Source organism: Salmo trutta, chromosome 28 (assembly GCF_901001165.1).
Source record: "Salmo trutta chromosome 28, fSalTru1.1, whole genome shotgun sequence".
Classification (NCBI taxonomy): Eukaryota; Metazoa; Chordata; class Actinopteri; order Salmoniformes; family Salmonidae; genus Salmo; species Salmo trutta.
In genome coordinates this window covers 34,617,197-34,629,653 of record NC_042984.1, presented here as the reverse complement: position 1 = coordinate 34,629,653, position 12,457 = coordinate 34,617,197, and the positions used below count along the sequence as shown (strand labels likewise).

At 41.2% G+C, this 12,457-nt stretch overlaps 1 protein-coding gene across 2 annotated transcripts in view; it reads right to left on the bottom strand.

Moving 5' to 3' along the window:
* Nucleotides 1-931: 931 nt before the first annotated feature.
* Nucleotides 932-12,457, bottom strand: part of mtor (mechanistic target of rapamycin kinase) — a 140,847-nt gene continuing 129,321 nt past the window's right edge. For both annotated transcript variants that reach the window (XM_029719753.1, XM_029719754.1), the window contains exons 44-58: nt 10,825-11,007; nt 10,374-10,508; nt 9,417-9,591; nt 7,796-7,931; nt 7,502-7,649; nt 7,046-7,168; nt 6,652-6,734; nt 6,349-6,421; nt 5,007-5,081; nt 4,626-4,761; nt 4,431-4,496; nt 4,252-4,332; nt 3,031-3,111; nt 2,832-2,937; nt 932-2,363 (exon numbers count right to left, since the gene is read on the bottom strand). In XM_029719753.1, coding sequence (XP_029575613.1) covers nt 2,348-2,363; nt 2,832-2,937; nt 3,031-3,111; nt 4,252-4,332; nt 4,431-4,496; nt 4,626-4,761; nt 5,007-5,081; nt 6,349-6,421; nt 6,652-6,734; nt 7,046-7,168; nt 7,502-7,649; nt 7,796-7,931; nt 9,417-9,591; nt 10,374-10,508; nt 10,825-11,007 — 1,617 coding nt within the window. In that variant the 3' untranslated portion in view covers nt 932-2,347. The remainder of the gene's footprint in view (nt 2,364-2,831; nt 2,938-3,030; nt 3,112-4,251; nt 4,333-4,430; nt 4,497-4,625; nt 4,762-5,006; nt 5,082-6,348; nt 6,422-6,651; nt 6,735-7,045; nt 7,169-7,501; nt 7,650-7,795; nt 7,932-9,416; nt 9,592-10,373; nt 10,509-10,824; nt 11,008-12,457) is intronic.

The window sequence follows — 12,457 nt, the reverse complement described above, 5'->3', positions numbered from 1 at the left end:
GAACTTGTTCAGTTTATGTCTCAGTTGTTGAATCTTATGTTCATACAAATATTTACACATGTTAAGTTTTCTGAAAATAAACGCAGTTGACAGTGAGGACGTTTCTTTTTTTGCTAAGTTTATTTAAAACAGTTCAGTAAGTAGAAAGGCGCTATATAAATCCAATCAATCCATTCTGTGTAGGCAGGGTTTAGAGGGCGGTGTAGATGATGCATCCCCAGTGGTCAACCAGTTTAGGAGTGATAGTTCTACTTCATGTTATAAGTCCCATGGGATTTTTTATGACCACTGAGAAAGACGAGAGTAAAGGGTGCCCCCTACTGATCCTCTAATACACTTCCAGCTACATCTGGTCTCCCATCCAGGGACCGACCCTACTTCAGAGGGAAACAAGTAGTGGGATACAGGGTGCTATGCTGCTGGAATGAATGTGCCAAAACTTACAACTGCCCCCAAAACAATTTAATGCAAAGAAGGAGGTGTTTAATCACAATCGCGTTTACATTGAAAATGTTTCAGTGAAAACTATAATTTTTAATTAACTAATTTGTTTGCACATTTAAAAATGTTTTTCTTGCAATTATGATTTCTTTGCTCAATATTTTGGGTTTATATTTTGCTTGCAATATATATTTTTTGGTTCTCGACTTCAGAAGTTTTGCTTGATATTTGTAGCGGAAAAGTAACTCCATACGCTGGCGGATGAAAACAAAATTTTATCAAATTTTTACAGAAACTTCCTGCAATGTAATATGAACATTTCATGACTTTAGGACCAAGAAAATGTATTTAAAATAGCTTCTGAAGTTTCATAATTGTATGTTCGGTAATAGGAAAATATGGTGATGACATGCAAAGGCAATGAACATTTAAGCATACAAACATGATCAGCATTATCATAAATATTTGGACAATGGCAAAGAGCACAAGACAAGTATCAATAGATCTTTATTTATTGGCATAGAATTATGCATGCAACCATCTTAAATCAAATACTCCCATTCATATTCTATCATGGGACACCCTTCAATAAAGTTTAAATTAGCAAAAGGCATACAGTATGTTACTCAAATAGTCACGGTCTATGAAGGACTATGAAGCAGATGCAACAAGTTAAAAAAAAGTTTAACTTGTTACAAAATATGGCCACAGTAGAAAGCATTAGCATGACGACAATGACATAATTAAACACTGGGCAGCACTTCCTCTTACAGCCAGTGCCTTGAGCAATAAGCACTAGCAAATAACCAGGGCCTCGTTTCCCAAAGCCATCGTCAGAAGCTTCGTACACTGTATCTTTAGTAGCTGTGCTGTTTCCCCAAAACATTGTCACTAAAGTTACACTAGAAAACGCTTGTTATTTACTGACTACCTCAGACCACTGGTAGAACAGCTAAGTGCGTTGTTAGATGCTTCTTTGCCATTCCATGTCAGTTTATACACAGATCTCCGCTGTAGTCAACTTCAGAACAAAGTTGACTACAAATACAAAGTTGCCAATGTCTTTGCAATTGTTACAAACAAGCGAAGAATAAAACATTGCTTCATATGAAAACTGAGATGACGGCAAAATATAGAAATACGTTATAGGCTACATTGAAATAAATGTTATGTTCAATCAATTTAATTATATTTAGCTAATTCTAGGCTACTGTCTATAATTTTTGCTACAATATATTTAAAAAATGTGTAACAACGTGCTCATGTGCCAAATCTTGATATTGTAGGTTATTATAGAGTAAGCATTTAGAATTAGCCGCCTCAATATTATGCAGCCATAGGTGGTAATATCTAGAAGCTGATCTGTCATCAGTATTGTGTAATAATTTTAATGCTAAGGTAAGACCTGAATGGAGAAAGCTGATTTGAGAGCAGAGATGCTTTTCTTTCGATCCGTTCAGTATCGACACATGGTTTAACGACGCACTTAGTGAACGTTCTCTCTACATGCTTGTTTGGGAAATACTTTAAAATGTGGCTCATAAATAACGAGGCATCTGACACGATCATTGTAATGCTTAAGTTACATCGCAACTGGGAAACGAGGCCCAGGTTTGTTACCTTGTACAGTACATCATTGTAGCTGTTACCTTTACATGGTATTACATCCTGGGATTAAATGTTTAATGAGTCATTCATTAAAACTAAGGATTTGGCGCTAATTTCATTATCGGAGGCTTCTTTACTTTTTTCTGTTTTAAATCAGCGCTCCTCGAGTCCCCCGATTTCTCCTTCTTTGAAAATACACAAATGAGGGAACCAAATTGGAAGTAATTAGCTAAGCTACCAAGTAAGTTCATGGTTACTTGATGAAAACAGGCTGTGTAACTCTTCAAGTGTAGCTCTTCTACCAAAATGGACACCTGGGGGATGAAAAACAATACAAGTTCAGTGACCATTGTTAAAAATGTTCCCAACATTAGCCACAAATCTTTTCCCAACCAAGATACTTTTTTGTAGTTTGGGTACCTGTCTGATCCTGCTTTAGGCAACTTATAGTTGTCTTGTCAAACAGCATTGCAGTGCCATAGCATTTTTGAATGCAGAAACAGTCCGGCACCCAGGCTAGGCTAATTGATGCGAACTAACAGTTACTGATGATGGTAACGAGCCAATGTAGCACAGGCTAGGCTAACTAATGCTAACTAATAGTACTAGGCTAACTGACGCTAATTAACAGCGCTAGTCTAAATGATGCTAACTAACAGTACTTTGCTAGCAGATGCTCACCGAGAGTACTAGGCTAACTGATGCCAACTTACAGTATTAGTCTGATGCTAACTAACAGTAGACTAACCGATGATAACTAACAACAAACAGATCATACTGACCATCCAATATAACACTGGCACAGGTTCTCGTGCGATGTCGCCTGCTTGATGAGGAGCTCCACTTGGGTTGGCACATCCAGAGTCTCATCGTGTGAGAAATCCCGCCCTGATGGGGAAAAGCAACACATATTAGTCAATGAATGCTAATATTCTAGCATATCCTAGCATTTTTAGTTACATGTGTAGGGAAAGACTTTACCAGTCAGCTTGTCTCGTACTCTGTTGATAATCTGGATAGCCTTTTTATTCAGGGCCTCAGGCTGGACCGTGCCATCTCCAACTGATGGGAGAGGAACACATAGTGATGACTGATACACTAACATGTGTACCAGCAGGCATTTGAGGAAATATTTGGGCCAACAAACAAAGATAGTACTTCCACATACCAATATCCTCCACAATCCTTTGTTGAGGAAAGAAAAACCCATAGAAGCTACATGCCACTCAGCAACTATTCATAGCTGTGTTTTAAACACAGGAAGCGCCGAGAGCGTCATGTTGACAAAACACATTTACATTTTTAGTCATGTCCCCCACCCCCGTCCTTTACTTATCCTAAATAAGTATATTTAACACACGTATGTTGTTCAAATTTAGATATCACAAAGAGAATTTGCCCCTCATTCACGGCCAGTCAGCCTGCGCAGCTGATGGCCGGTCGAAATTACACCTAAACTATATCGAAACTATTGTATATGAAGAGATGGGCAGCTTGGAATTGACACAGAGGCAGGAAAACAGAGCTCCAAAAAGACACTTTTTCAAATCCTCTTACAGTTAGTTAGATTCAGGTAAGACGTTTTGATTTCTATATAGCATCAGACAGAGCAGTGTCTAGAACACGTAGCTTTGCCAGATAACAAAGAAATGTAAGAGGTGAGCTCTATTTCAAAATACCACTTTTTCTAAGAATGACCATTGTTTTACGCGCTCCACACGTGAGCATGCGGCAGCATATAGCCCTGGCTACAAAGAAAAGACTAGTAACATAAAACTACTTAAAATATGCTATTCTGTTATTTGAAATACATTTTCTTATTTCCATAATGCTTCTTAAGACCCGCCAAAACAAAATTAGAATAGATTTCTTTGTGATGGAAAACATTTTTTCTGTTTTTTAAATTTTTTTACATACAGCTTACAGTAAAATAAAGTATTGACAATGCTATTATGTTCTTCATATTCTAATGTTACCTAAGACCTTCATAAACATAACCAAATGATCATTTTTCCAATAGCATATATGAAATGTATTTATTAGACTGTTAGAATGTTGAAGTCCAAAAGACAAGTCATTGGCTCGAAGTGTGGTCCCTCGAGGTCCAGCATTTCTAACGTTAACAAACATAGCCACCGTAGAAACTACTAGGAATGTTAGCCTCATGCGTTTTTACAGTATTGGCTTGAGCCAAAGACTCACGGAAGGAATGAATGGATTCCGGCACGGTAGTTCCTGGTTTCTTGTGTGTGGTCTCACCAAGGTCGATCCCCTCCAGTGCTTCTGCATTGGACAACAGACGCAGCACAGAAAGATGCATTCAGTCTGGAAACATTCCAGATATTGTTAGTGACACAAAATGGACGTCTTGTTTCACTCACCGACTGATTGTCCAGCAGTGTAGGAGTCAGTTCTGGTCCTGGATCGCTTGTTTCCCTTGGTGTTTGCTGTGGACCACAAAGAAAGAGAGAGGGCTAAATTGTTTGCCGGGTTGTTGTTTTCAGATGGTTTAAAGGTATTTAATTGTTTAAGATGCTTTCAAGATGCTTTGAGGCATTTCGGAGTGGTTTCCTTACTGTCCATCAGCCTCCAGTTGAGCAGTGGGTCGTAGACGAAGGCCTCCAGTACGGCCATGACACTGTCCCTGTGCTCCCTCAGCACCTCCATCACCGTGTGACATGTGATCCTGTAGTTCCCATCCAGACCTGTCACCTGACCAACACACACAGGGGAGGGACACAACAGATTGATTGACAGAACAGAAAGGGGAGTTTTATTGTCTGTTCTGATAGGTAATTGTAGCCTTGGTGCCAGCCGGAAATCTTTGCTCCGCTCCTCAAGTCTGCAGTGCAAACCCTCAATTGAGTTGCAGGATTAAGTGCCTTCTATGACAGAGGCAAACGTGAACTATTGACAAGAGTATGTCAAATAAAACCACTGGGAGTTATTCCTCCTACCTCCATGGCGTTCGTCAGCATTCTTGTCAGTCTGAAAGGAATCTTCTCCGGGAACTTCTCCCTGGTCATGGCAACCTGTAGTGGGAAAAACATTTATAAAACATTGACAACGTTCACAGATACACTACATGACCAAAAGTATGAGGACACCTGCTATGTGAACATCTCATTCCAAAATCATGGGCATTAATATGGAGTTGGTCCCTCCTTAGCTGCTATAACAGCCTCCACTCTTCTGGGAAGGCTTTCCACTAGATGTTGGAACATTGCTGCAGGGACTTGCTTCCATGCAGCCACAAGATCATTAGTGAGGTCGGGAACTGATGTTGAGCGATTAGGCCTGGCTCGCAGTCGGCGTTCCAATTAATCTAAAAGGTGTTCGATGGGGTTGAGGTCAGGGCTCTGTGCAGGCCAGTCAAGTTCACACTGATCTCAACAAACCATTTCTGTATGGACCTCGCTTTGTGCACGGGGTCCTTGTCATGCTGAAACAGGAAAGGGCCTTCCCAGAACTGTTGCCACAAAGTTGGAATCACAGAATCATCTAGAATGTAATTGTATGCTGTAGCATTAAGATTTCCCTTCACTGGAACTAAGGGGCCTGAACCATGAAAAACAGCTCCACACCATTATTCCTCCAACAAACTTTACAGTTGGCACTATGCATAGTGTTCTCCTGGCATCCGCCAAACCCAGATTAATCCGTCGGACTGCCAGATGGTGAAGTGTGATTCATCGCTCCAGAGAACGCGTTTCCAATGGCGGCAAGCTTTACACCACTCCAGCCGAGGCTTGACATTGCGCATGGTGATCTTAGGCTTGTGTGCGGCTGCTCGGCCATGGAAACTCATTTCATGAATTACCTAATGAACAGTTCTTGTGCTGACATTGCTTCCAGAGGCAGTTTGGAACTCGGTAGTGAGTGTTGCAACCGAGGATAGACGATTTTTTACGGGCAACGGCGGTCCAATTCTGTAAGCTTGTGTGGCCTACCACTTTGCATCTGACCCGTTGTTGCTCCTAGACTTTCCCACTTCACAATAACAGCACTTACAGTTGACCAGGGCATCTCTAGGAGGACAGAAATTTGATGAACTGACTTGTTGGAAAGGTGGCATCCTATGACAGTGCCATATTGAAAGTCACTGAGCTCTTCAGTAACGCCATTCTACTGCCAATGTTTGTCTATGGAGATTGCATGGCTGTGTGCTCGATTTTATACACCTGTCAGCAACGGGTGTGGCTGAAATAGTCGAATCCACTCATTTGAAGGGGTGTCCACATACTTTTGTATAAATAGTGTCCATTCAGTCAGGTTCCGATTTTGGAGGCCCCTGCTCACCTCAAAGCAATCCCCAAAATCAATGTGGAGGATCTTGCCACTTAGTCTGTCCAACATCAAGTTGGATGGATGCCTGTAGAGGAAATGGAGAGAAACTGAGTGAGGGTAGCCTACACACTGGACCCCATATTTATTTTCATGCTAATGTTTCGGCCCCATGCACGAAAATAACTATTTGATACTTTGTATGTTGTGTATATTAACTGTTCAATAAATGTGCTTCAATACACCTGCAAAGCAAGATGATTTCACTTTTTAAACATCTGCTACCACTGCTGAACCTTTATTGGTGGAGAGCCTCACCTGTCTCCCAGGCCCAGGATGTAGCCCACCATTGACATCACAGCCAGGGAGCGTGTGTAATTGGTCCTCCTGTCAAACCAAACCTGAGAAGAAGCCCAGGAGTAAACATAAGACTACTTTACGTCCCTGCAACAGAAGGCAGAACTAAGATATTTCAGGTATTTCTGAACCATATTCTTCAAAAAAACATGAGGAAATTGAAATGATCGCTAAATTGTTACAGATAGCACCTTTAATCAGTCTTCAGCAGCCGTATGTACAGTGGTCAGTTGTTAGCTATAACACCTGCTATAACACCTGCTAACACGTGCTATGTCAGACTGCTATGAAGGGTGGTAAACAGGGGTATGTCAGTCTTATGACAACTGTCTGTAGGGTTGAAACAGGGTTTTACCTCAGAGCTGGGGCTCTTCAGCCACAGCAGCTTGGCCAGGTCGTCTCCAGCCGTGTTGTTGACGGCGTGCTCAAACACCTCCACCTTCTCCATCAGGGTCAGGTGATCATAGTCTGGAGCCATCTAACAAACATACACACCACAGCATCACCACAACATCAACCTTTGGTAGTATAACAGAACCTTATTGTCAATTTGTTTAACCGTTTTTCAATTCACGGATAAATAATTTATCGTCTTTTTTTTTTTACTTGAGACTTGACATTTAAGAGTAGTGGACAAGTAACAACATTCATATTATACTGGGTATAAAAGTGTACATTCCCTTTAACTTCATGGCTAATCAACAGATGGTTAGTAATAGCAAGTGCTCTGTTCGGTGTACACCATGTCTAAGAAGCCCCATTCTGAACAGGGTGTGTGTGAACTGTTAATGTGATAGTTACTGGTTCTTACCCTGAGCATAATGCGGTGCTCAATGTTGAGCAGTATCTTCTTCTTCTCCCGGTAGTCTCTGATGAGGGCGTGAAGGGTGTCACAGTGAGGCACCCAGCCAATTAGACCAGAGTTGGTGGACAGGGGAATCACCGCGTAGCGCTGGATGCTGAGAGGGGGACACGCACACAAAAACGGTAACCGGGAAATTAGATTTTTTACAGAAGCACAGCAGACACCGAAAATCACACACACACCCACAGCCCGATGGCAATAATCCAGCCATTAATCTTGAAATGTGTGTGTACCGTCTACCTGAGGTTTTTGCGTAGAGAGGCTGGGTCATTGGCCAGCAGTGTGTTGACCAGGCCAAAGAGTTGCATGACCCTCTCGTCCTGCCGCAGGTCCTCGTGGCCCTTCAGGAGGAATATGAACTCATGGCCATTGCTGCCTGCAGGGGGCACCACAACACAGGTCAACTCTCAGACCATGGCTTTCATTCAACTGGCGTCTGAGAGTAGGAGTGCTGATCTAGGATCAGTTTTGCTTTTTAGAAGGTAATGAAATAGATTGCATGGATAGGTGGGAAAGATTGTAGAACAGCACTCCTGCGCTGAGACGCTTGTTGATACATATAGCCCCTGAACTCCTATGCCTGCGAATTAGTGTAAAATTCTGTTGATCACTTTACAATGGCAGTGGGATGAAAAATTCTGTTGCGGGATAATCCTTTGTATCACATTGATAAACTGACACATACCACATATTGATTATACTTCTGATTCTGTAAATTACTCCAAAAGACAGCATGTTTGCATTTCTCATTGATCTATAGATGACCTGTCTTGTGTCATCTTTAGGGCGGTCAGAGTTAATCAGTTAATCGCTTTCAGTAATTTAAGTTATTTTTTATTGCGATAAATCGCATTGTCTGAAAGTGTTCAAAATCACTGAAAACATCCCAAATACATCATCTCTACAGCTGAAAACAATGGACTGTGAAAACAAGTTACAATTGAGGTTAAAGAAAGTGTGCTTTCCCAATTTACCCAATTTTGCTAACCGTTACTTTAGACAAAATCAAGACGTCAATATTCTTGTACAATTTTTTTAATGAAAATCTTAAAATTACAGCTTAATTTGAGCAAATTCAAAATGTGAGAATAATCACAGCAAATCCTGTGATTAACTCGATTAAATGTTATTGTTTAATAGCCCTAGACACATCTTTAAACAAATGATATTTAAAAAAAATCTATTACCCCTACTACTATGATGGTCATGTGTAGTTAGCCAATACTCCCAATGGACACAGTAGGACAATGGGCCTGTAGTCCACTGTCCCCACTAATCCTATTTCCTCTTGATTCATTTACATCAATGGTAAATGGTGGGTGTAATCATAGAAATAAGAATGAATAGAATGGTCTTGGAAGCTCAAACCCTGGCAATTGACTGCCAAACTCATGTGTACCATCTCAATGGCTGCCTGGTATTGTGATGCAATAAATTCCTTTGTATTTTTGAATGTTCCATCAACTGATGCTGGATTGCCATGGTAATGTAGAACGTTCATTAAAATGATGCTAACTGATGTGGCTCATGACAATGGAATCCATTTTTTGTAATGCCAGTCAAGATGAACAAATCACAGCACAGATTAAGGGAACGGGAAAGGGGGATACCTAGTTAGTTGTACAACTGAATGCATTCAACTGAAATGTGTCTTCCGCTTTTAATTAAAGGGTACACTTCCTGTTTTTACTTACTTACATGGGTACACTCAAAATGGCTGCCAGTCCACCCATTGTGTCATCATCACTGATTTGACCGGAGACGCCCTTTCTATTTATTCTTATTGGCCTTGTGGTTGGTTGTCTTACCCACGTAGGTGAGTCTGCAGGGGCATTGTTTGGAGGTTATGTGGTTGTCTTACCCATGATTGTGAGTTTACGCGGCCGCTGCTTGGAGGTGATGACCTGCAGCGAGGGGGCGATGGACTGGATGCGGATGATGGGCTGGTTGGGGTCATAGGTCCCCGGCACAGCCAGCTCCAGGTCCCTGCACATCAGCAGCTTGGGGGACACGTACTGCAGCTCCAAGGAGGTCAGCTTGGGACACAGGAAGGAATGGATGGGGGAGGGATCAATGGATAAAATAATGGATAGATGAGGGGAGAGATTTACTGGCAGATGAAAGGGTTCATTGTGCCGTGTTCCAACCGTCAATCTGCCTCTTTCAGTCTCTCACTCCGTCTTTCACTGTCACCACTTTAACCGTCTGTCTCTTTTGCTCGTGCACTGTCTAGACAGGTCCTCCTAGAAAAGGTGTCTCATCTCAATGAGTTCACCTGTATAAATAAAGGATACAAAACTGCCCACTGGTGTACTATTTTCACTTGACTCTGAAGGAGTTTTGCTATTGTTGGCCTATTACAGTGAAATACTGTAGCGATGAGAAGACATTTGGCTTAACCTGGAACAACAACTGAGACAGACGCAACATCTAGGAAGGTCTATTTATTTTCCACTAACAGCCACTTCAGGATCATCGATGAATGGGTTGCATTGTTTCAGGATGCTGACATGACCTAGATATATCAGCTTACAGTGTCAAGGGATAAATGAACGTGGGCCTTAACAAGAGTAGCAAAATAAAATCTCATAGCTCTGATGAAAGATGTGAATGTAGCAATGTACACTACCCACACAACTGGTTGTGAGCCAACTTGACTCCTTTCGCTGAACGAAGGGCTGAATCCGAAGAGGAGAGAGATTGTTGAATTCAGACGAAGACTGGCAGGTCTCCAATTGGCCTCAGTGTAGGATTTACGTTAGGAGACAGCGCAAACTGACTTGAGCAGAGTGTGAGTAGGTTGGTGTGATTCTCTCACCTGTGGTAGCTGCTTGGAGATCCGTCTGAAGACGTGGTAGTACAGGTCCCATGCTTGGGTCAGGTCCTTCACGTTGCCCGAGCGCATGTACTTCCTGCACCAATCCTGGGCCTCCATGAGGTCCCTCCCGTAGGCCTGTCATAACACACAGAACCGCAGCCAATTCACTTCACCTGTCCAGCCATTTACCTATAATCCAGGTCAAAGAGCACTACACATCATTGTCAATTGGTCATTTGACTGCGGGTCTAATCCTAACTTTCAACTCATACACTTCCTCAATGTCTCCAATTGACATCTACATGGGATTTCTGCACATTTTCAAGATACAATGATTGACAAATGTGAGTGTAACTTGGTAAATTAAATGTTAAAAAGAGGAAAAAATACATTACAAAATAAAGACTATAAACATGACTTTAAAAAAGACAAAAGAAAACAAAAGACGGACCTGGTTGAAGGAGGTCTCTTTGAGGGTCTGCGGGCCCCTCTCCATCATGGCGTGAAGGGGCTCCAGCACGGCGAACATACCCTTCACGTTGCGCTCGCCAAAGTAGAGGCGGGAGGCCTCCTCCAGGCCCTCGTGCCACATCTCGTGCCACAGAATGGCCACCCGGATCAGCTCCTCGCTCACCTGGGGAGACAGGAAGTGACTCAGGCCTTCGGAAACAGGTAGATTTTCTTCAGATTTATTGAAAATGAAATACAGATATATATAATTTACATAAGTATTCACACCCCTGAGTCAATACTCTGTAGAATCAGCTGTAAGTCATTCTGGGTAATTCTCTAAGAGCTTTCCACACCTGGATTGTGCAACATTTGCCCATTATTCTTTTCAAAATTCTTCAAGCCCTGTCAAATTCGTTGTTAATCATCGCTAGACTTCAATTTTCAGGTCTTGCAATAGGTTTTCGAGTAGATTAAGTCAAAACTGTAACTCGGCCACTCTGGAACATTCACCGTCTTCTTGGTAAGCAACTCCAGTGTTGATTTGGCCTTGTGTTTTAGGTTATTTTCCGAAAGGTGAATTCATCTCCCAGTGTCTGGTAGAAAGCAAATTGAACCAGGTTTTCCTCTAGGATTTTGCCTGTGCTTAGTTCCATTCAGTTGATTTTTTTATCCTGAAAAACTCCCCAGTCCTGAACGATTACAAGCATACCCATTACATGAAGCAGCCACCACTATGCTTGAAAATATGGAGAGTGGTACTCAGTAATGTATTGACCAAAACATAACATTTTGTATTCAGGACAAAAAGTTAATTGCTTTGCCACATTTTTTGCAGTATTACTTTAGTGCCTTGTTGCAAACAGGATGCATGTTTTGGAATATTTTTTATTCCGTACAGGCTTCCTTCTTTGTCAATTAGGTTAGTACTGTGGAGTAACTACAATGTTTATCCATCCTCAGTTTTCTCCTATCACAGCCGTTAAACTTTAACTGTTTAAAGTCACCATTGGCATGGTGAAATCCCTGAGAGGTATCCGTCCTCTCTTGCAACCGAGTTAGGAAAGACACCTGTATTATAATTCGTTTTTTTAGGGGGTAGATCAGCTTTAATATTGCAATTGTCACTTCCAATCCCCCATATATTAAATTTTTTTGCAAATATATATATATATATATATATATATATATATATATATATATATATATATATATATATATATATATATATATATATATATACACACACTACCGTTAAAAAATTTGGGGTCACTCAGAATTTTCCTTGTTTTTGAAAGAAAAGCAAATTTTTTGTCCATTAAAATAACATCAAATTGATCAGAAATACAGTGTAGACATTGTCCATCCAATAACTTCACCATGCTCAAAGGGATATTCAATGACTGCTTTTTTTATTACCCATCTACCAATGTAAACAATATTAAGTCCTTGCCACTTATTATGTGACTTGTTAAGTAAATGTTTTACTCCTGAACTTATCCAAATGTTAAATGCAGGGTGTAACACAACAAAATGTAGAATAAGTTAAGGGGATACTTTCTGAAGGCGCTGTATGTCTAAATGGTAAAACAGACGGTAGCCACTTGTTGCTAGCTGTACTGTGAGGTAGAGTG